Raw genomic sequence first — 26047 nt, 5'->3', positions numbered from 1 at the left:
TGTTATATTCTGGTCACTAGGTATGGTTTGGATCCATCCTTCAATGTAAGTCCATAGGAATTTTTTCACCCGTTTTATCATCCACCAGGTGAAAATCGTACATCTAATCACTTATAAATGTAACAAAGGCCCATCATAAAGTAACAAGCCCTCGAATGAATCTTCAAACTCTAATCACCATTTAAATCTAAGCAGACACTTTGGTGAAATATTTATATGGACTGCGGTTTTAAAGTATGAATAATTCTAAGTATGTAGACATGATGCTTAACCGCTTATTTTGGCCAAAAGCCTTTTTTAGCTGTTCTTAAAACCACTGAATTTTCTACTGAGATCATCAATTCTGTCTGTTAAAATTCAGAGACAAAACATCATAAACTACTAAATGAATTCATGTAAATATAAAGAAAGCACTCTGCTGTTTATTTGATACAATAATTAAAGCATTTATTTTAGAATAATACACAGTGTACTAAATTTGCAAAACATTCCAGGACAAACAGTTATTCATTATATAATTTATCATATATATATATATATATATATATATAGCTGCTATATAGACGCATCTTTAAGGCTAAATACATTCGAGTTGGAGCATACGAAAACCCAAATTATACAACATGTGTGAGAAGTACAGGCATTGGTGAGGCACAAGGCAAGCTTTCTCTTGGCTGAATATTATGTCCTTCAATGTACTGTTACTCTGAGTTCTTGTAGTTGGTGAAAAGGTTGTAGAGCACCCTGAGGGTTGACTTCAGATTCAAGTTTACTACATCTATAAGACAACGAGAAAAAGAACAGAAACAACAGTTGCTTGAATATGTTAACTGTCATTGTGAAGGAATAGTATGTGTAATCATAGACTGTAATGAGGCCAGAGAGGAATGTACAGTATGCTTTAACATCTGAGGAACATTTTCACAGCATCACCATCTAGTGGATAATCTGGGAATCGCAGTTACATGTTTCACTGCTCACTGCTTAAACTGGATTAGTTCACCCAAAAATGAAAATTCTGCCAGGATTTACTCACCATGATTTTGCCATCATATGTATCGAATGACATGAGGGTGAAAAAATTATTACAGAATTTGCATTATTGGGTGAACTATCCTTTTAAGATAGTGGCTATAATTTTTTTTTACTTTGATGTAAGGTGTTTGGTACATGTTCTTCTGGTACCTTCTGGTCGAGCTTTGGGTTTCTGTAATCCTCCATCCTGCATGAGTTCAAAAGCAAATGCCACATTATGCACCTACAAGACAGATAGAAAATGATTATCTGTAACCATGACAAACATCAGACCACATCAGACCTTATCAGACCACATTAGACCCCCATGCGACCACATTAGAACCCATCAGTCCAAATCAGACCCTGATGGTAGGCTACATCAGACATAATCATTCCACATCAGTCCACAATCCACATCATACCCATTAGCCCACACTGGACAACATCAGTACACATCAGACCACATCATACCCAATCAGTCCGCATCAGACAACATCAGACAGGATCAGACCCCATCAGTCCACACCATACCCCATTAGCCTATGTCAGAATGTCAGACCACATTTGTCCACATTATAAACCATTAGTTTGTATCAGACCTCATTAGACCACATTAGTCCACATCATACCCCAACAGTCCACATCAGACCACATCAGATCCCATCAGAGCACATCAGATCCCATCAGACCTCATCAGTCCACATCATACCCCAGCAGTCCACATCAGACCTCATCAGCCCACACCAGAACAAATGAAACCTCATGAGTCTGCATTTGACCTTCAGTCAACATCAGGCCACATTAAACCACATCAGTCCATATCAAACCTCATCAGTCCACATCCAACCACAGAAGACCTCATCAGTCCACATCAGACATAAGCATTCCACATCAGTCCACAATCCACATCATACCCAACAGCCCACATTGGACAAAATCAGTACACATCAGGCCACATCATACACAATCAGTCCGCATCAGACAACATCAGACAGAATCAGACCCCATCAGTCCACACCATACCCCATTAGCCTACGTCAGAACACGTTAGATCCCATCAGACCACATAAGACCACATCAGTCCACATCATACAACATTAGTTTGTATGAGGCCTAATCAGACCACATCAGTCCACATCATACCCCAACAGTCCACATCAGACCACATCAGATCCCATCACACCACATCAGTCCACATCATACCCCATCAGCCCACACCAGAACAAATTAATCCTCACAACTCTGCATTAGATCTTATCAGTCCACATCCGACCACAGAAGACCTCATCAGTCCAAATCAGACACTGATGGTAGGCTACATCATACATAATCATTCCACATCAGTCCATAATCCACATCATACCCATTAGCCCACATTGGACAACATCAGTACACAACAGACCACATCATACTCAATCAGTCCACATCAGACAACATCAGACAGGATCAGACCCCATCAGTCCACACCATACGCCATTAGCCTACATCAGAACATATCAGATCCAATCAGACCACATAAGACCACATCAGTCCACATCATAAACCATTAGTTTGTATCAGACCTCATCAGACCACATCAGTCCACATCATACCCCAACAGTCCACATCAGACCACATCAGATCCCATCAGACCATATCAGTCCACATCATACCCCATCAGATCCCATCAGATCACATAAGACCAAATCAGTTGGCATCATACCCCATCAGTCCAAATCAGTCCACATCATACCCCATCAGTCCACATCAGTCCTCATCAGTCCACATCATACCCCATTAGTCCACATCAGATCAAATCAGACCACATAAGACCACATCAGTCAACATCATACCACATCAAACCTCATCACTTGACATCGGTCCACAACATACCCCATCAGTCCACATCAGACATAAGTAGACCACATCAGACCACATCACCCCATGTCACACTCACCTTCTGTTCGAAGCTTTCTGGAGTAAGGTAGAAGCTGTACAGAGGCACAAAATAATTTTCCAACAATCCCATCAGCAGCACCAGATACACACCATCTGCATACCCCATCAGACCAAATCAGATCCCATCAGACCACATCAGTCGACATCATACCCTATACAGTAAGTCCATATCAGACCTCAACAAACCACATCAGTCCACATCAGACCTCATCAGTCCACACCATACCCCATCAGTCCACACCAGACTACATCAAACCTCATCAGTCGACATCAGTCCACAACATTCCCCATCAGTCCACATCAGACCTTAGTAGACCACATCAGTACACAATAAGACCATATCACTCCATGTGACACTCACCTTCTGTTCAAAGCTTTCTGGAGTGAGGTAGAAGTTGTACAGAGGCACAAAGTAATTTTCCAACAATCCCATCAGCAACACCAGATACACACCATCTGCAAACTAAACAAACTTTTAAAATTCAAAACACTGTTTATTGAAGTATTGATGAAATTCAGGTGACATGGATGACAGGTGATACCTGTGAATCAAGCTCAGTCACCTCCAGGTTCAGTTTGTTCAAGTGTTTATTTACAAATGAGATCAGCGACTGCAAAAACAAAGCATCGTACAAACAGGTATAAATTATGTCTAAACTAATTATGGAAATTATTGAAAAATATTGAAATTTCCACTTATATCTATCACATATACACCTTTATCTCAAGACATTTTTCAAGTTTATGTCCCTAAAACATTCTTGAGTGCAGAGCTATTTCCTTATCCCACCAATGCCATGGTATAATTTTCAGTAATAACAGCAGTCCATTCAGATCTCAATGGCATGACCCTGTGTATTACCGTTTTTACTACATTCAGTTTGTCAGGTGCATGATCCAATAACGTGTCAAAAGCGTCCCGTTCTGCAAATCAATAAACAGAGAGAACATATGTATTGACCCTTGGGGCGAAACTGAAGTCGTAATTCATAAAAGAGAGTTTATTGAGAGTGTGTGTGGACAGACTCACCTGATCTTCCGGTCATCATTCTGCCAAAAAAGAGAGGAAAAAATTCAGGAACAGGTCATAAGCTCAGCCTTAAAAACAGTGTGGCCACAACTCTAGTTATTTTTTGGAGTAATAACCATATTTCTCCACTAGAGGTCGACTTTGAACCATAGTGAGCAGTCTGTGCCGTAAACATGACTTACTCTGTGGTGGTACTTGTGAGTTGTTTGGTCACATGAGAAGTCTGCAGGATGCCCTCTTTTTTCTGAAGCAAAAACAATACAAATCTGTATGATTAACCTGAAGACATTTGATATGACTTTCAATTCCAACACACTATGAAGTGCTCTTACTTTCACCACGATCACCTGGACAGACACATGTTCTGGTAAGCGGATGGGAGCCACATAGTATATGGCCAGCGCCAGCAACAAGTAAACGATGGACACCAGATTCTTAGAGTGTATGGCTAGAGAAAAAACAGCAAGACCGAGAATCATGTCCAAGAGGATAGTAAAACCTGAAATAATCTACATTGTTGGGACCAGCCAATGGTCTCCATGAGGAAAATGGCTTAATAAACATACTAAATTGTCTTGATGATATTAGAACCTATAATTAGCTCAGTACAAAAACAACAGAAGTCAATGAAAAGTCTCCACCTTGATAGAAAAACAAACATGTGTTTTGCCACTTACAGTCGACATTCCACTCTGTATTCCACTTCAGTGGTCCAAGAACTTCATTAACTGCTTCCAGAACTGTCTGCAGCTTCTGTTTCTGTCCGATCTCTGACTGCGTCACCTCTGCAACGTTCAGCTTATGACCTGAAAGCTTCTCTGTTGTAGAAACGATGCCATAAGAATACATCAAAAAGAAAACCGCTTAAATATGGGATAGCTCTCTTTCTCTTTTCCATTTTAGTCTTACCTAATAGTTTCTGCAACACCTGTCCATCATACAGATCCTCTTCAAGGTCTTTTACGATAATTCTTTCTTCCTCTAGTTCACTGTTGATCCAGTCAATGAGAACCTGAGAGGAACAGTTTACACTCAGACATGTATCTCTAGAGGGTGCTGTACACTGCCAAAACAGACTCTAAGGTCCAGTTTCAAGTTCCTTTGGTAACTGTTAGTGATTGTTTTTCTTTATTTTGTCCTTTATTTCCACAGCATTTATTTTTATATAAAGATGGAAGACTGTTCTACCTTCTGCAAGTCTTTGAATTTGAGGTCCTCTCTGGACGTGGGGTCTAAAATGTTCCTTTCTGCATTTTCCTCTGAAAAGATTTAGAATAAAAAAACGATAGTTTTAAACAGTAGTTCTCAGCTGGTGGATCGCAAGTGCGTTCTAAACCATGCTCAATGCAACTAACATTATAATTGTGCATAGTTAGCATACCAAAATAATCTTATCTTTGGGAAAATGCTTCCCATATCTTTTGTTTTTGACACTTTGCAGCAGTTAAAGCATTTGGTACAAATTCATGTCACTTGGTAGAAATTAACCAAATTAACTTAACATAAACTTCCTCGAAAATCATGAACAAAACTATGCAAGGTAAAAGAAACTAGATTACATTAAATACGGGTTCACTTGCAATGAGAATAAACGTGTTTTGCGACAACCACAATGTGTTACGTGCGATTAGCTTAATATAATACACTTCATTGTTTAATTTTAAGGACATTTTAGTTTACTTTTGTACGCTAATAATTTTAGTACTGTGTTTGGCCGGCACTTGTTGTCCTGAGGCAAAACCAGTTGAGAACCTCTGACCTTAAGTACGTTTCTAAGTGCTGTGTTCAAGAAAAAAACGTATTGCGTCAGTCTTTTTTTCTTGAACTCTGTCTAGGGTGTGGGTACCATGTCAGTTTCAACCAGTTCTCTGACTCAGACAGCAGCATTAGTAAGAGTCTTTATAGCTGGAAGGAAGACGTTTACCCCTACACACACAAAACCACATAATTGCTTGATAAAGACCATTAGACACTTGTTAGAGTCCACAATCAATGTGATGTACTGTACACAAATAATCTAAAAATCTAATCTATAAAAGAAGCCTGCAAGTCCAAATCAAGGGCATCATTTGGAAGCATGAAAACAGGTTTGACAGTAAAACACAAGAGACCGATAAATCTGTTTCTTACTCTGTATGTAAGAAAGTTTGTCTCTGAGTTGCTTAAAACTGTAGTGATTCTCAGTGAGTGCTGACCTCTAGTGGTGAGGAGGAATGGGACGATAAATTGAGTTTAATGGATGGGTTGAATGGGACAGAAATGTTACCTAGCAACGTGTCCTCTGGGAGCAGCTCTGAACCGGTGTGGAGGAGGGGAGCATTGATGGCGTTCTTGCCCTCTTCCTGAAGGTCACTCACTAAGAAGATAAACAGCAGAAACAGAGAAAACAGAGCAATATATTAGTAATAAAATAATGTAAAGGGTGATTTCACTTACACAAAAAGTCCCTTTTTAATCAAAATTCCCACATCTTCTGTTTTTGGAACTTTACGTACAGTTAAACAATTTGTCCGAATTCATGTCACTTGGTGTTTAAAAACATGATATTACCATGGTATATGTCCAATAAACATAGTAACACCATGGTAAAATGTCCCAAAAACATGATAATACCATGTTAAAACATCTACAAACATGATAAAACTATGGTACATTTCCAGAAATTATGGTTATACCATTGTAAAATGTCCAAAACACGGTATTATCATGGTGCTTGCCCAAAAAACATGGTAATATCATAATAAAATGTCTGAAAACCTGGTATTACTATAGTACATTTCCAAAAAAAAAAAAAAAAAAAATGATAATACCATGGTAAAATGTCCAAAAACATGGTATCACCATGGAAATATGTTCAAAACATGGTATTACTACGGTGCATTTCCTAAAAAAAAAAAAAAGGTAAAACTATGGTAAAATGTCCCAAAAACATAGTAATACCATGGCAAAATGTCCAAAACATGGTATTACTATGGTACATTTCCAAAGAACATGGTAATAATATGGTAAAATGTATAAAAACATGGTATTGCCATGGTACTTGTCAAAAAAAAAGAAAGAAAAAAGATGGCAATCCCATGTTTTGCCATCTTTGTGGGGACAGTGGTGGCTCAGCAGTTAAGGCTCTGGGTTACTGATCAGAAGGTCAGGGGTTCAAGCCCCAGCACTGCCAAGATGCCACTGTTGGGCCCTTGAGCAAGGCCCTTGACCCTATCTGCTCCAGGGGTGCTGCATCATGGCTGACCCTGCACTCTGACCCCAGCTTGGCTGGGATATGTGAAAAAAAGAATTTCACAGTATATGTGCAAATGTATAATGTGTGAAAAATAAATATAATTAATTAAAATGTTTTAACATGTTATCATAACCATGTTTTGGGACATGTACCATGTTAATCTCATGGTAGTCTTTGAAGAACCTTTTAAATAGTAGATGAATATGGTAATCATTCAGTACCATGTTTTAAGATAATATCTGCGATGGACAAAACAGCCAGTATGTCACATAACTCACTGTTATTGCTAAATCAATACCAGCAGGTTATTGAGTGATGTGTAGCATTTCACCTAACTAATTAGTGTGCAGTAAGCAGATGATCCATGAGTGACTCTCTCTCTCTCTCTCTCTCTCTCTCTCTCTCTCTCTCTTCCTCTGCCAGTTAATTACAGTTCATTTATAATTAGAGTAGTGATCTGACATCTCACTCTCAGTTTAATGCACTTCCTCCTAAACGGAAACTGAGTCATCAGGTCAAATCTAAACATAATTGACAACATCAGACAGATTTCCCTCTTTATGATACCACACCCAAACTTTACACATACACATAAACAAACACACATAATGAATTTTCCCCATTGGCAGTAGAATGACAATGCTTTAATGCTGGCAAAACTGACATTAAAGGTGAACTCAATTATTTTATTTTTTGTATTGCTAAACTTTTAAACAGAAAGGAATAGCTCTAGTAGAAGAGCACAAAAATGACTGAGTGCACTTTTAAACAACCAAAACAACAGTGGTGTTGGACTCTGTGAATATCAAACGTTTTAAAAATCTAAACAGAGACTGACTTACATGGACACTTCATGTCCAGTGGGACAGTTTTACTTTCACAGTTTCTCATCCACCCTGCAGATCATCTATTTACTACACATCTCGCACCCAGTCTGCATTTCCTGCATGATTACAGTCCTTCTTTTCATCATAATTGTGCATTTCCCCTCTGGGGCACCATAAAGCATACAACATGCCTCAGTTTCGTAAAACTACAATTCCGTCCATGCACATACCAACAAAATCTTCTAGAAATCACAGACTGTGAGGATGTACTGTAGATCAGGGACTGGCTATATAGCAAAGCTATTTATACTGAACAGTGGTAATTTAGTATATGAAATACTAACTAGATAGGCAAACTTTGATGTTGGCTTGACAAAGACTAGTTTAAACTAGTTTTATCATTTTGAAGTGTGATAGCTATACTGACATTACAGGAAGACAAACAGCCAGCCAGGTAGCTAGCTAGACAAACAGACAGACAGATTAAAGGCCTTTTGTGGGTTTGTTTACATTTGAATTTTTGACGGTTGGAGTTTGAATTAACAAGCATTCCATGGGCCCATTTGAACATTCCGTCAACTTACAATTTCTATGGGATTTTGTTTGTTTTTTGATCGTCCGCTGTGCGAAAACCACATATCAGATCAGTTAAAAAAGATATAGCACCCCTTACAAAAATCGAAAGTTCATGGCAAATTTGCCGCAAACTTGCAAATGAGCTTTGCGGCAAACTTGCGGCAAATTGTCCATTGTTGCCAAAGGTTCGCCAGAGGTTCACCATTACCGGCGAAGAGCTGCAAACTTCTGCCAAACATTTGTGGCAAATCAAAAGCTCATTTGCACGTGAAAATAAAGAGCGTCAAATCTGCGGCAAGTTTCATTTTTCACACTAAACCAGAACAGTCTGAAGGTCTGTGCCGAGATTGGTGGATGTTGCTTGAAAGTATATTAAATATATTAATGTGTTTATTTAAATCCATTTTAATTTATATTAAATATGTATTTATAATTTACATGTCATAAGTTAAAATTGTCATGACATGAGGAATCACATTTTTTCTTCATCTTTTGACATATAAGAGGTCATTGTACAATAAAAACATTCTGTAAGTTTCAGAACTCAAAACTTCGTCCTCACAGCAAAAAGAGCATTTGTTGAAACCAAGCTGCCAAAACGACTTTGTGATGTCACACTGTGGTAAACATTTGCATCTGACCGCCTCCACAACAACACATTAACCTCTACTTTAGCTTTAATCACTTTCGTAGCCCCGCCCAATAGTGGTGAGCAGTGAGAGAGCTGAGCCAATCAGAACGGCGGGCACTTACTATCAAGTCTTAAAGGAGAAGCAGCACCAAAACCAAGTGTTTATGACAGAGGGTCAGAATGAGGGAGGAAAATGATCATGTTTTACAAATATATTTGTGCAAAAAGTATTACTTATATAATAAGGGAACCTCAAGGAACATATTAAAATAACAATAAAATAAAAAAACATGTCATGATCCTTTTGACACATCATTTGCATTCATCCAATCAAGACTACTTACATTTCTGCACCATAGATTTTATGGATGCACCATAAAATAGCTATTTACTATTCCTAACCATAGTGAAAACATACATGTACGAAGCTGTGTAGCAAACAAATAAGGAATTAAAACTATACTATACAAGTACTGCATAATACTATAAATACAATAATACAAGTAATCCTTATGTTATCAACACCATATATATATATATATATATAAATAATCTGTTTATATTTAAGTATGCATTATTTAAACACGTACTTTATATAAATCTAATTAGGATATATTAATTGTACACCATAGAATAGCCAAAGTGAACACACACATATACATACTGCACGTGTCCTTCCACCAAAACTCTACCTTGCTTTCTTCTCTTCGACCCACACAGTAGACCAGCCATGTCCTGCTAAACTGTGCTGGATATTAGTAATGTCCCTGCAGTAAGTCCAAGTGGTTTGTGTGTATATGTGTGTGTGTGTGTGTGTGTGTGTGTGTGTGTGTGTGTGTGTGAGTGTGTGTGTGTGTGTGTGTGTGTGGGAGGCCGCCAGTGTGGCTACAGCAGTCGTACCCGCGTCATCACGTGTTATTTCTGTCTCTTTGACCCCCCCCCCCCCCGTCTGCTCCTGTTTTAATGAGGGGAGAGGAGAAAAGAGATGAGAAAATGAGAGGAGGGGAGTGAGCCAGGATCCAACCTGACAACTCAGTATAATGATAAATTCCTAACTACACTTACTGATGCAGTATGAGGGTAAACTGTAGGATGCACATTTCTGAGCAACTAACCGGAGAAAAACTTAATGAAGAGGCGATACAACTCTGTCTTTGGCTATTCAAGCCTTTCTTCATTAAGATTTTTAGATCACAAATTTGTTCTGTCCTATTCTAAGAAATTCTGTTGCATAGAATGGGTTAGATATTTACGTTTTTCTCCAACACAAACAATCCTAACATTTTTAGATCTTAAATGTGTCTTAATTATTAATTTGTGTTTTAATTTCTATTCTATTCTATAGAAATTCTGTTCTATTCCAAGACATTTTTAGAAATTATATTCTTTTTATAATTTGTTAAATGTATGTTTTTCTCCAACACGAGCAATCTTCATTAAAATTTTTAGATCTAAGATTTGTGTTAATTATCAGATTTGTGTATTAATTCTATTCTATTCTAATAAGAAATTCAGTTCTATTCCAAGACATTCTTAGAAATTCTATTCCTTCTACAGTGGCTTAGATATTTTAATTGTTCTCCAACACAAGCAATCCTCATGAACATTTATAGATCTTACATTTGTGTTAACTCTTAGATTTGTGTATTAATTCTAATCTTTTCTAAATAAATTATGTTCTATTCCAAGACATTCTTAGAAATTCTATTTTTTCTACAATTTTACAAAGTTTTTGTCACACAAGCAATCTTCACCACCATTTTTTGATTTTAGATGTAAATTCTTAGATTTGTGATTAATTCTATTCTATTCTAAAGAAATTCTGTTATATTTTTCTTTATAAAACATGTTAGATATTTGTTTTTCTCCAACACAAGCAATCCTCATTAAAATCACAGGACTTATTGACTACAGACCTGTCGCCTTGATGTCTGTGGTCATGAAATAATTTGAGAGACTGGTGTTGGCCCACTTGAAGAACATTACTGGACCCTTTCTAGATCCCCTTCAATTTGCTTATTGAGCAAACAGGTCTGTGGATGATGCAGTCAACATAGGATTGCATCATATCCTGCAACATCTGGACAGACCAGGGACATATGCAAGGATCCTTTTTGTGGACTTCAGTTCAGCTTTCAACACCATCATCCCAGCTATACTCCAGAATAAATTACACCAACTCTCTGTTCCCATGTCTATATGTCAGTGGATTACCAACTTTCTGATGGACAGGCAGCAGCTTGTAAGATAGGGGAAACTCACTTCTAGCACCTGTACAATCAGCACTGGTGCCCCCCAGGAATGTGTGCTCTCCCCACTACTCTTCTCCCTCTTCACCAACGACTGCATCGTCAAGGACCCCTCTGTCAAGCTCCTGAAGTTTGCAGATGACACCACTGTCATCAGCCTTATACGAGATGATGATGAGTCTGCATACAGAAGGGAGGTTGAACAGCTGGCTGTCTGGTGCAGTCAAAACAACCTTGAGCTGAACACGCTCAAAACGGTGGAGATCATTGTGGACTTTAGGAGAAACACCCCAACACTGACCCCCCTCTCCATTCTAAACAGCACTATGGCAGCAGTGGAGTCATTCAGGTTCCTGGGCACTACCATCTCACAGGACCTGAAGTGGGAGAGCCACATTGACTCCATAGTGAAAAAAGGCCCAGCAGAGGTTGTACTTCCTTCACCAGCTGAGGAAATTCAACCTGCCACAGGCGCTGCTGATACAGTTTTACTCAGCAGTCATTGAGTTCGTCCTCTGCACTTCAATAACTGTCTGGTTTGGTTCAGCTACGAAATTAGACATCAGAAGACTACAAAGGACAGTTCGGACTGCTGAGAGGATTATTGGTTGCCCCCTGCCCCCCACTTTAAGAACTATACACTTCCAGAGTGAGGAAAAAGGCTGGAAAAATCACTCTGGACCCCACTCACCCTGCCCACTACCTTTTCGAACTGTTGCCTTCTGGCCGACGCTTCAGAGCTCTGAGCACCAGAACCATCAGGCACAGGAACAGTTTTTTTCCCTCAGGCTATCCATCTCATGAACAGTTAAAACTGCCCCATTGAGCAATAACTATGTGCAATACACAGTTTAGTCTTTCTTATATTTATCCAACACATCCAACCTCTTCTGCCTTTTAATTCCTCTGAGAAAAAAACAAAAAAACATTTGCACTGTACATAACAGATTGTATTAGATTTGCACTACCCATGTGTATGTGTGTATGTATGCATGTGTGTGTCTGTACATATGTGTATAATTAGATTTATTTTTTATTTTTTATTATTATCTATGTCTTGCTGCTGTTTTTGTATTGTTTGTTTTATTGTTGTACACTGGAAGCTCCTGTCACCAAGACAAATTCCTTGTATGTGTAAGCATACTTGGCAATAAAGCTGATTCTGATTCTGATTCTATTCCAAGACATTCTTAGACATTTTATACTTTCTACAGTGGATTAGATAATTTTAGATTTAGTTTTTTTCCAACACAAGCAATCCTTATTAACATTTATAGATCTTACGCCTGTGTTAATTCTTAGATTTGTGATTAATTCTATTCTATTCTAAATAAATTCTGTATTATTCCAAGAGATTCTTTGTAATTATATTCTTTCTACAATATGTTAGATGTTTGTTTTTCTCCAACACAAGCAATCCTCATTAACATAGATCTAAGATTTGTGTTAATTGTTATATTTGTGTATTAATTCTATTTTGTTCTAAAGAAATTCTGTTCTACAGTATTCGAAAACATTCTTAGGAATTGTATTCTTTCTACAGTGGGTTAGATCATTTTAGATTACATTTTTGTCCAAGCAATCCTTATTAACATTTTTAGATCTTACACTTGTGTCAGTTTTTAAATTTGTGTTTTAATTCTATTATATTCTAAATAAATTCTATTCTATTCCAGGGCATTCTTAGAATTCTTATTTTTCTGCAATGGATTAGATATTCATGTTTTCTGCTTCTACACAAGAAATTGGTTATACTTTAAGAAATCTTTTAGTATTTAATTTTGTACTATTTAATCAGATTAATGAGGTAATAAATATAGTTTGACAATAATTCTTTCTCAGGAAGTTATAAATCTCCCTTTAAAAGCACTGCCGGCTGAATGCTTGGAAACCCTTTCTGTGTACAAATCAATTTAGTTAAAAGCTGCCCATCAGCGACTGCAGTGAGATTATAAACAGAGTAACAGCAGCAACATGCTATCCAAGATTGACACAACGCACCACACATCTCCATGAGAAATCAAAACACACACACTGCTACAGGCTGCTGTAAGTGTGTATGCAGTGTTTGTGTGTGGTCAGCGGTGTGTATGTTATATAGCACTTAGAGAAAACTATTTATTACAAAGCAGATATAAATAACGGCTCAGTCTGGTCAGAGGGAATGGAGCTGATTTTAAATATAGCACTACTTATTTCTGGAAGCATTGAGATTCTGAGACAGACACTAAATGAGTAACACACAGTTCAAGTGTCATAGAAGTTTATGTCAAGTTCCAGCATTATCAATATTTCTTTAAAACATTTTTTCGTGTCAACCCTGTTACATTTAAAATATTTCAGGATTGAAAATTAGTGCAAAAACAGCTAATAACAGCCTTAGCTAATAAATATCATTCACTGTAAAATCTAATTAGTTGACCTTACTTAGATTTGTTAAGGCAATCTGTTTGCATGCTTTTTATTTGGCTCAAGTAAACTGAACGTAATTTTTTAAGTAACATTAAGTAGTTACATGTAAACTTAACTTATCTGTGATTAAAGTATCATTGTTTTTATTTAATTATTTAAAATGAGTTATAACAAGTCTTATACAGTATAAGTGAGATTATGACTGGAATCTTGGTTAGCTATATGGCACATTGGATTCTCCTCAGTATGTCTTGTCCTCAGTATAAATCTGCACTTTTGTAAAGTACAACTGAGTAAATGCTTAAATTTAACAGGCTACAAATTGACCAGAAGTAACACTAATCACCCTCATGGTGACTTCACACAACTATCAACCAGCTACAACAAAACAACAACAATAGTCATAAGAATTAAAACTATATACATTCATAAGTTCTCTTGTTTTGACCAAACATACATAATTTATTCAAGCACAAGTGCTTATGGGTATTCCACACAGCCGCAATTTTGTACTTGATAATTTTGAGTCAGTAGTACTCGAAGCCAAAGTTTAAAGAATGTATATATTTGAGTTATGATTCCAAAATGTGACATATCAAGTACTGTTTAATTAGAACCACTTGTTTTTATTAATGACAACTTTAAGTTTTCCCAGTATATTAAAGCAGGCTCAAGTAACCCCACTGCTCAAAAAACCAACACATAACCCGACAGTAGTTGACAACTATAGACCAGTCTCTCTCCTACCCTTACTGTCTAAAACTATTGAGAGGGTCATGTTCAAGCAGTTGTCTGCTTTTCTCTCACAGAACAACCTACTCGACAGACATCAGTCTGGTTTCAATACAGGACACAGAGTTTGCCCTCTTGTCATTAGCTGAAACCCTGCAACTGGTGAGAGCTAACTCTAAATCATCCGTCCTCATCCTCCTTGACTTGCCTGCTGCTTTTGACACAGTGAACCACAAGATCCTCCTGTTCACCCTCTTTGACCTGGGCATCATAGGAACTGCATTTGGATGGGCTGAATCATACTTCATTGGCAGATCTTTCAAGGTCTCCTGGAGAGGAGAGGTGTCCAAGTCACACCAGCTGACCACTGGTATTCCTCAAGGATCAATGCTTGGACCCATCCTCTTCTCAATATACACAACATCACTCGGACCGATCATTGAGGCACATGGCTTTTCCTACCACTGCTACGCAAATGACATGCAGCTCTAACTTTCCTTCCAGCCTGATTACCCTACTGTCTCAGCTCGTATCTCTGCCTGCCTCTTGGACATTTCAGCCTGGATGAAGAAACGCCACCTTCAGCCCAACCTTGCAAGACAGAACTCCTCGTGATCCTAGCCAACCCATCTGTTGACCACAACCTCACTATTCATCTTGGTTCAACTACACTAAAACCAACCAGAACAGCTCGGAACCTAGGAGTGGTGGTGGATGACCAGCTTACTTTTATCGCCCACATCACATCAACCACCCGGTCTTGCAGATTTGCACTCTACAACATAAGGAAAATCAGACCTTTCCTGTCTGAATATGCTACACAGCTCCTGGTCCAAGCTCTGGTCATTTCAAGACTGGACTACTGCCATGCTTTGTTGGCTGGACTCCCAGCTAACAAAATTAAGGCACTGCTGATGATCCAGAATGCAACATCTCGTCTGGTCTTCAATCAGCCAAAAAGGGCTCATGTCACCCCACACTTGATTTCACTTCACTGGCTACCTGTAGCTGCCAGCATCAAATTCAAGTCTTTGACTCTGGCCTTTAGGACAGCCAATGGAACTGTCTATGAATGAGCGGCATCTGGTGGTCCCATCACATAGAAGCTCAAAGTCTATTTCCCAATCGTTCACTTTATGTTCCACTATGGTGGAATGAGCTTCCAACCTTCACATAATCAGCTGATAGCATCTCAGTGTTCAAGAACCAGCTGAAAGCACATCTGTTCTGCGAGCACTTAACGAATCCAAACTAACTGCACTTACTTTTGAACTTAACTTGCATTTATTCTACACAAAAAAATAATAAAATTATATATATATATATATATATATATATATATATATATATATACAGTACTGTGCAAAATTTTAGGCAATAGTAAAAAATTTAGTTTATTGAGGATGTCTTCAAAAATAATGCCATAAATAGTTTTCATTTAAATCTATTTAGTTAACATCATACAAAGTCCAGTAAACATAAAAAAGCTAAATCAATATTTGGTGTGACCACCTTTGCCTTTAAAACATCCCCAATTCTCCTAGGTACACCTGGACACAGTTTTTCTTGGTTGTTGGCAGATAGGATGTTCCAAGCTTCTTGGAGAATTCACCACAGTTCTTCTATCTATTTAGGCTGTCTCAATTGCTTCTGTCTCTTCATGTAATCTCAGACTGACTCGATGTTCAGTGGGGGCTCTGTGGGGGCAATGCCATCTCTTGCAGAGCACCTTGTTCTTCTATTCGAATCTTTTCTATTTGCAAAATGAATGTTTGGGAGTCTAAAATGTATTTTTCCTATTGACACACTAAAGCTGAAGATATAAATAACCATCTTAAGACAGATGTTTTTGTGAAGCATCTTATGTACCTAAGACATTTGCACAGTACTGTATATATATATATATATATATATATATATATATATACAGTTGTGCTCAAAAGTTTGCATACCCTGGCAGAAATCGTGAAATTTTAGCATTGATTTTGAAAATATGACTGATCATGCAAAAAAAAGTTATCATATGAAGCCATTTATTATCACATAGTTGTTTGTCTCCTTTTTAAATCATAATGATAACAGAAATCACCCAAATGGCCCTGATCAAAAGTTTACATACCCTTGAATGTTTGGCCTTGTTACAGACACACAAGGTGACACACACAGGTTTAAATGGCAATTAAAGGTTAATTTCCCACACCTGTGACTTTTTAAATTGCAATTAGTGTCTGTGTATAAATAGTCAATGAGTTTGTTAGCTCTCACGTGGATTCACTGAGCAGGCTAGATACTGAGCCATGGGGAGCAGAAAAGAACTGTCAAAAGACCTGTGTAATAAGGTAATGGAACTTTATAAAGATGGAAAAGGATATAAAAAGATATCCAAAGCCTTGAAAATGCAAGTCAGTACTGTTCAGTCACTTATTAAGAAGTGAAAAATTCGGGGATCTCTTGCTACAAAGCCAAGGTCAGGTAGACCAAGAAAGATTTCAGCCACAACTGCCAGAAGAATTGTTCGGGATACAAAGAAAAACCCACAGGTAACCTCAGGAGAAATACAGGCTGCTCTGGAAAAAGACGGTGTAGTTGTTTCAAGGAGCACAATACGACGATACTTGAACAAAAATGAGCTGCATGGTCGAGTTGCCAGAAAGAAGCTTTTACTGCGCCAATGCCACAAAAAAGCCCGGTTACAATATGTCCAACAACACCTTGACACGCCTTACAGCTTCTGGCACACTGTAATTTGGACTGATGAGACCAAAATAGAGCTTTATGGTCACAACCATAAGCACTAAGTTTGGAGAGGGGTCAACAAGGCCTATAGTGAAAAGAATACCATCACCACTGTGAAACATGGTGGTGGCTCACTGATGTTTTGGGGGTGTGTGAGCTCTAAAGGCACAGGGAATCTTGTGAAAATTGATGGCAAGATGAATGAAGCATGTTATCAGAAAATACTGGCAGACAATTTACATTCTTCTGCAGGAAAGCTGCGCATGGGACGCTCTTGGACTTTCCAGCATGACAATTGACCCTAAGCACAAGGCCAAGTTGACCCTCCAGTGGTTAGAGCAGAAAAAGGTGAAGGTTCTGGAGTGGCCATCACAGTCTCCTGACCTTAATATCATCGAGCCACTCTGGGGAGATCTCAAACGTGCGGTTCATGCAAGACGACCAAAGACTTTGCATGACCTGGAGGCATTTTTCCAAGACGAATGGGCAGCTATACCACCTGCAAGAATTTGGGGCCTCATAGACAACTATTACAAAAGACTGCACGCTGTCATTGATGCTAAAGGGGGCAATACACAGTATTACGAACTAAGGGTATGTAGAGTTTTGAACAGGGGTCGTTTCATTTTTTTTCTTTGTTGTCATGTTTTTTTTTTTTATGATTGTGCCATTCTGTTATAACCTACAGCTGAATATGAATCCCATAAGAAATAAAAGAAATGTGTTTTGCCTGCTCACTCATGTTTTCTTTAAAAATGGTACATATATTACCAATTCTCCAAGGGTATGAAAACTTTTGAGCACAACTGTATACAGTATATTAGAGCTGTCAGAATTAACACGTTAACACGTGTGATTAATTTAAAAGGTTTAACACGTTAATTTTTCTTAAACACAAATAATCGAATTTATCGTTAATACAGCATAAACACTGGTGTGAAGGGCGGAACCTTTGTAATGTGTCTGCCCGGAGTCATTACACTGACGCACACACCACAGAGCCAGAGCTCTTCTACCATGGTGAGCCTACAAGTTTAGCATAAAATAGGCAGCAGTCCCATAGACATTCTATGGGTGGAACTGTCTTAACACGCTAAAACTGATCATTGAAATCTCCTATGATAGAGTCGCGGAGGCTGTTATCTCAGTAAGTAAAAGACTCTCTGACAGCACTTTCCTGTCAGTGATAAAATGATGGGACTTGTGACAGAAATCAAGTATTTTTCAGTATATATAGTGTTAAATTTCAGCACTTTCAATATATATATATATATATATATATATATATATATATATATATATATACACACACACTTCTCTGTATCTTTCTTTTGTACTAGCTACTATACTACTCCAGCCACTTTGTGAACTTGGCAGTACAACACTGTAGATGTTTTTGAACTTTGTATGACAAATTGCTTGCTATGCTAACAATCATGCCATGGTCCAAATCACTGAGATCACATTTTTCCCCATTCTGATGGTTGATGTGAACATTAACTGAAGCTTCTGACCCATATATGCATGATTTTATGCACTGCACTGCTCTGCTGCCACATGATTGGCTGATTAGATAATTGCACGGATGATTGTGGGTGCCAGATCGGCTGGTTTGAGTATTTCTGTAACTGTTGATCTCCTGGGATTTTCACACACAATAGTCTCTAGAATTTACTCCGAATGGTGGCAAAAACAAAAAACATCCAGACAGTGGCAGTTCTGTGGACGAAAACGCCTTGTTGATGAGAGAGGTCAACAGAGAATGGCCAGACTGGTTCGAACTGACAAAGTCTGCAGTAACTCAGATAACCACTCTGTACAATTGCTGTTTTGGCGGCATGAGGAGGACCTACACAATATTAGGCAAGTGGTTTTAATGTTGTGGCTGATCGGTGTATATATATATATACACACACACACACACACACACTGTATATATTCTAAAATATGACCAAATGTATTTATTAATGACAAAATAAAATTTTTTAAATTTATATTTTCTTCTGTATAAATCAACAGCATTAGCTGAGATGGAATTTGTATACAAAATGAACATTATATCTTAAATATACCCATATCTATCGGAATCAAATCACAATCTAATCAAGAACTTGTGAATCAGAATCAAATTGAACTGGGTAATCTGTATCAATACCCATCTCTAGTAATGATGTCATTCTTTAAACTTGATCATCCATTTATTCTAAACATGGGAAATGTCACAGACGGTATAAAAGGTTGAACAGAAATTTTCTCTGAAAATTCCTAAAGAATTTAAGAAAAAAAAACTACATAGTGCAAGCATGATATCTACATTTCTGAAAGTGTTAAAAGGGGACATGCAAACTGGATGATATTTAGCTGAAAAACAGAAATTTTTAAAATCTAGAATACGTATATAGTATATTATCCAAAATTACAGGGACTATTTCTCTATAGGGAATACTGAACAGTGATGATAACCAACCAATCTAATCTAAGGAGAAAAAAAGCTCATCTTTGATAACTTCACCACCATAAATAATCATGCACAGGCAGAACTGATCAGGATAATACTGTATCAGTACTGAAGGATCTGAAAAGGTATTTTAGGTCACTGGATCTTACAATATCCACTAAGAAACTATACACTTCTGCATCCTGATGAAAGCTTTTTTTAATGTAGTACCTAAACTACACCTCAGGCTGTTCCACATAGCACACAAACAGTCACACATCACTGATGCTCAATGTAAATATCACATAAATATCACATAGAAAAAGTTAAACTTACTTGAATCTTGTGAAACTAACAGAAGTCTCAGGAAAATGTGTGGCACTCAACAAGTGAAGGCAAGAACAGCCAGCCACAGATCTTTCACAGTATATCTCACACTAACAATGTGTGACAGATGGCTCAGCATCCTGACGCACACACACACACACACACACACTTCCTTTTTATATATCTGAGGGTGTTCTAATATCAGTTTCTGCAGAACAGGGATGGAGGTTTGTGGTTCTGCTTTGTAAAGCTGCTGTCAGTCAAGGAAACTGTTATGACTTTCCTGCACAAAATAAGCTACTGTTTGAAAATTGCCAACAATGTCCTCTGGATGGCGATATAGACCTCATGCTTCATTCGTCTACTGTACACAGATCAGTGCTGCATGGCTGAAGTGACCCAAACATATACTTTGCGCAGTTCCTTTAATCAGTTTTTTTTGTATGTGCAGTATTAGTTAACGTTGGACTCTGTAACACATTTTCAGGTGCGTAATGGCTGCGTTCTGGTGCCCGACTTGAATGTGTCCGGACAATGTTCTGTTGAACATGCACTCACCAGCCTTACTAAATGGTACAACACTTGTAGTCATGCCAGAGCTACCTTTAAGGGGTAGTTCACTCAAAAATGATAATTCTGTCATCATTTACTTACCCTCATGAATGCTGTTATTTTTTTGTTTCAATGGAACCAAATTTTTTGTAATTATTAATAATCTTCAGACAGCTTTTTTCCATAATCTAACAGTTAAGAGAGACCATGTCTGTCAGAAAAAAATAAAATAAATAAATAATATATATATATATATTTAAAAATAGTATTAAAATAAATAATGGAAAAGAGCTGTGTGGAATGATTCACGAAAATAATAATAATAATAATAATAATAATAAATAACAACTGCATACCGGTTTGGAACTACAACATAGTGGTAAATAATGACAGGATTTTCATTTCTGGGTGAACTACTCCTTGAAGTCATGTTTTTCCAAAGTAGCCCTACTATTTAAAGAATATTTCAGGTTTAATACAAGTTAAGCTCAGTCGACAGAATTTGTGGCATAATGTTGATTACCACTCAAATTATTTTTAACTCGTCCCTCCTTTTCATTAAAAAATATATATATATATCTGGGTTACAGTGAGGCTCTTACAATGGAAGTGAATGGGGCCAATTTTTGGAGGGTTTAAAGTCAGAAATGTGAAGCTTTTAATTTTATAAATGCACTTACATTAATTCTTCATTTAAAACTTATGTATTATTTGAGCTGTAAAGTTGTTTAAGGGTTAAAGGGTTCAAGGCGTTATGTCGTCATGGCAACAAAGTTGTAAATTGGATATAACGCTAGACAGAAAATGAAGTAATATTATCACACTTCAATCATTTTAACAAACATATTGTTTATTTTCAGCTTGTGGCTATACATTTAAAACAGTGTGTATTTTAACATTTACAGATTGGTCCCATTCACTTCCATTGTAAGTGTCTCACTGTAACCTCAATTATTTGCTTTTTTTAAAGAAAAGGAGGGACAAGTCGAAATGTATTTTTGTGGTAATCAACATAATGCCACAAATGCTGTCGATTGAGCTTAACTTGTATTGAACCCGGAATATTTCTTTTATTTCTATAGCTGGAAAAAACATTCTTTACAAGTCCCCAAACAGGATCTGATCAAATATAAAGGGTCACTAAAAGTCTTTTTAACACATTGTGTCACTCCAGTGTGACTTTCTGAGGGTTATAACAGTACAAAACAATTATAAACAACATGTCTCTGTTCCTCAATGAGACACAAAGGCAGGAATGACCAATTCACTTTTAACTGTGCAGCTGTTCACACATATAAAGGCTAGAAAGGGGGTGAGCTGCATCTAAAATAGCACAAAACACCAAACTAAAGGGCTGAAACATACATTTGAAACATACATTAATCCTTAAAACGTTGAAAGGGGACAACCAACACATTTAAACAGTGGACAAAGCAGTCTGCTTCATTCTTATCTGCATAACTTAGAGTCCTTGACCTGTCTATTTCTGTCCCAGACATCAACAAAATAATTGCGGCCTGTCTGATATGAGACTAGTCAATGGCAACCCTTGAACAAATTTAATGATATAAAGATTGAAAAAAGTTCAATAGAAATGGATCACTATATATATTCTATTTTATACAAATGTTATATATTAATATTAATATTATACATAAGAGTTAATAACTCGTACTGAAAGATGCACTTTCAGAAATTCATCATAATATTGATCAAATGCAGCACCATGGACAGCGATATAATCAAACATGGCATGACGTCATGTGCTCTTCTAATTATATTATTTTCTTCTTTTTCTTTCTCAGCAGTCCCTGTATTCCCAGAAACGTACCTTCTTTCAGCTTCTTTTTGCGGACTAACGTTCCTCCCAGTTTCCCGAGCAGCGACTCGTCCTTCTTCATCTTGCCCGGGTGTCCGGATGATCTTGTCGGATTCGTGGCCATCCCGCTCCGCTGCGGCTTCGCTCAGAGAAATAGAACAAGAAATGTGTAGAATGGGCAATTCATATTAAAGAGGGTTCAATAAACGGGCGGGGCTTACCGGTCCTGATGTTGCCTCTGATTGGTCCGTTATGATCGGTCTACTTTTTACTTTTCTATTTTTACTTTTTAGGGGCCGTTCACACCAAACACTTTAATGCATCCATCTGCACGGTCTTTCCCCAATTGTTTTTATGTAAACATGCACTAAAAAATAAATAAATAAATAAAATAATAATAAAATAAAAAATTTATATTATATATATATATATATATATATATATATATATATATATATATATATATATATATATATATAAATTATTAAAACAAATTTAATAATAATTTACGCATTTCAGTTTTATAACAAAATTCCACCCAATTGAAGAGTAATCTTTAATAAAATAATATACTGTATATATATATATATATATATATATATATATATATATATATATATATATATATACACACACACACACACACACACACACACAGTACTGTGCAAAAGGTTTAGGCACTATGGAAAATGTTGTGTAGTGAGGATGTCTTCAAAAATAATGCCATAAATAGTTTTCATTTATCACTTAATGTCATACAAATTCCAGTAAACATAAAAAATCTAAATCAATATTCAGTGTGAACATCTTTACCTTTAAAACAGCACCAATTCTCCTAGGTACACCTGGACACAGTTTTTCTTGGTTGTTGGCAGATAGGATGTTCCAAGCTTCTTGGAGAATTCACCACAGTTCTTCTATCTATTCAGGCTGTCTCAATTGCTTCTGTCTCTTTATGTAATCTCAGACTGACTCGATGTTCAGTGGGGCGCTCTGTGGGGGCCATGACATCTGTTGCAGGGCTCCCTGTTCTTCTATTCGAATCTTTTCTCTTTGCAAAAGTAATGTTTGGGAGTCTAAAATTGTATTTATTTTCTAAAGCTGAAGATATAAATAACCATCTTAAGACAAATGTTTTTGTTAAACTTCTTAAGTGCCTAAAACTTTTGCACAGTATATATATATATATATATATATATATATACACACACACACACACAAACACACACACACACACACACACTACTGGTCAAAAGTTTTGAAACGCTTGACTAAAATGTTTCTCATGATCTTAAAAATCTTTTGATCTGAAGGCGTATGCTTAAATGTTTGAAATTAGTTTTATAGACAAAAATATAATTGTGCAACCATATTCATTTATTTCATTACAAAACTTAAATTTAATTTAAAAAAAAAGTTTTTGAAATTGATGACTTGGACCAAATAATAAAGAAAAGCAGCCAATAAGTGCCCAACATAGATGGGAACTCCTTCAATACTGTTTAAAAAGCATCCCAGGGTGATACCTCAAGAAGTTGGTTGAGAAAATGTCAAGAGTACATGTCTGCAAATTCTAGACAAAGGGTGACCACTTTGAAGATGCTCAAATATAACACAGTTTTGATTTATTTTGGATTTTGTTTAGTCACAATATAATTCCCATAGTTCCATTTATGTTATTCCATAGTTTGATGACTTTACTATTATTCTAAAATGTGGAAAAAATAAATAAATTAAAAAATAAATAAAATAATAATAATAATTATATATATATATATATATATATAAGAATACGTGTTTCAAAACTTTTGACCGGTAGTGTGTATGTGTGTGTGTTTGTATATATATATATATATATATATATATATATTAAAGGTGCACTCAGTAACTTTTATTTTTGTGTCATCTTGGCCTGACACCTAGCTGTTTGGATGCAGCATAATTTAAAATCAATAGTTTTCAGTTTCAGATGCCATTGTAGAAATGTAGTATTCACAGTCAGCCATGATTACTTTAACCAATGAGTGAAAGTGTCAAATAACAGGATGGTTACTAAGATAAAGCGAGTTGTATTCAGATGGTCATGTGATCCTAACATGGCCGCCCCCATGTGCGGACCCTCTCCATGTAGAATAAAACAGCTTTTATAAGGTTACTGATATGACTGGAGACTTCATTTTAATGTGAGTACTCATGATTTCATGTCTTTAGGAGTTAAAATTTTTGAATGAGGAAAATATTACTGAGTGCACCTTTAATTTTATTTAGTTAATGTTTCACAATTCAATTTATTAAAATTTGTTATGAAATGAAAATGCGAACATTTGAAAAAAGACACAAATATTTTTGTCGCATGTGCTAGAAAAACACATATTCTCGAATAAAACACATATTCGAGAGACAATGAACGCGTATTTGCGCTAAAAAAAATAAAAATAAAAAAATAAAATAAAAAATAAACATAGCTCTTTGAATAGAACAGAGTGCAGATGTCTCGAAATGCGTTTTCAAAGATTTACTAAGTTTTTTTGTTTTGTTTTTTTGACACCGTAAAATAAATAAATAAATAAATAAAAAATAAATAAATAAATAAAAACCTGCAACGCTTCTGCACGAGACGCGGCGCAAAGTATTTTTTATTTGTAAAGCACTTTTCACAACACACATCTTTAACACTTTTGGGCGGGGGAGGGGAGTACCCATACTCTACATTTTCACTTTAATAGCTATTAAAGTTTCTCAGTGTTATTATTCAGGTGTAAAATGTTGTCAAAACTGCTGCTGAAGCGGAATAGAAAAGGCGATGTCACCTGGTCACTGTTACTTTTCTCAGCGGCGGTCTGGATGAACGAATCACAGTCATTTGTGATTACTGGATAAGACATTTTTAAAGAATAATTGTCTAGAAATTGATGTGGCAGAATTTAATTAGTATTCCAGATACCGACCTTTGGAAATATTGGATTTAAACCACTATGCATTAAAGTGTACAAATGTCACCAATAAGACAAAAAACGTCCTGAAACTTGAATGTGGTTCAATGGAGGATTAGGAGTTCTGAGCAGTAAAGCGTCCCCTGGTGGAAAAATAATTTGTGTACCACAGTAAAGATTTTCAGCTATAAATTTTCAAGTACTCCTTGACTGCACACAACCGAACCCACCCACCACAGTTGCAGCTGGATGAATTAAAATACCACAATCCCTGATCCAGGAACAGACATCACATGCCATTCAGATTGATAATGAATTATTAACACAACTCAACAAGCTTCTACATTAAGATGTGTGCATTAAAAAAACAGAACAGTAAGTACCAGTGTTTTTCTGTAATAATAATTATGGTAAAAACAGGAAAGTGTATTCAAGTACAACTTATTTAAATATTTAGCTATATTTATACTCACCGTTACTCTGTCGAGTGTGGTGGTGGGGAATTTAATAGAAAGCAGGCCAAGAGTATCTTTATATACTATAATAGCGCAAAAAAAAAGGAAGTATGACAAAGTGTTTTTTCTTCAGACTTATTT

At 36.7% G+C, this 26047-nt stretch overlaps 1 protein-coding gene across 4 annotated transcripts; it reads right to left on the bottom strand.

Moving 5' to 3' along the window:
* Positions 1 to 396: 396 nt before the first annotated feature.
* Positions 397 to 26030, bottom strand: parvb (parvin, beta). Of its 4 annotated transcripts, XM_051690296.1 has the most exons (14): positions 25925 to 26030; positions 22531 to 22657; positions 6252 to 6341; positions 5174 to 5244; positions 4895 to 4997; positions 4663 to 4803; positions 4318 to 4433; positions 4168 to 4229; positions 3986 to 4005; positions 3818 to 3879; positions 3498 to 3566; positions 3317 to 3418; positions 1186 to 1258; positions 397 to 778 (listed from the first exon to the last, which is right to left on the bottom strand). In XM_051690296.1, exons 2-14 carry the CDS (start codon positions 22640 to 22642, stop codon positions 702 to 704), a joined length of 1098 nt encoding a protein of 365 aa, XP_051546256.1. In that variant the 5' UTR covers positions 22643 to 22657; positions 25925 to 26030; the 3' UTR covers positions 397 to 701. The 4 variants fall into 4 exon arrangements, with proteins under 4 accessions (XP_051546256.1, XP_051546258.1, XP_051546259.1 ...); XM_051690298.1 differs by lacking the exons at positions 22531 to 22657; positions 25925 to 26030 and adding an exon at positions 20157 to 20290; XM_051690299.1 differs by lacking the exons at positions 22531 to 22657; positions 25925 to 26030 and adding an exon at positions 11517 to 11559.
* Positions 26031 to 26047: the final 17 nt, after the last annotated feature.

This window comes from Myxocyprinus asiaticus, chromosome 46 (assembly GCF_019703515.2).
Source record: "Myxocyprinus asiaticus isolate MX2 ecotype Aquarium Trade chromosome 46, UBuf_Myxa_2, whole genome shotgun sequence".
NCBI classification, from domain to species: Eukaryota; Metazoa; Chordata; class Actinopteri; order Cypriniformes; family Catostomidae; genus Myxocyprinus; species Myxocyprinus asiaticus.
Note: the sequence above shows the minus strand (reverse complement) of the source record. Positions and strands in the feature narration are given on the sequence as shown.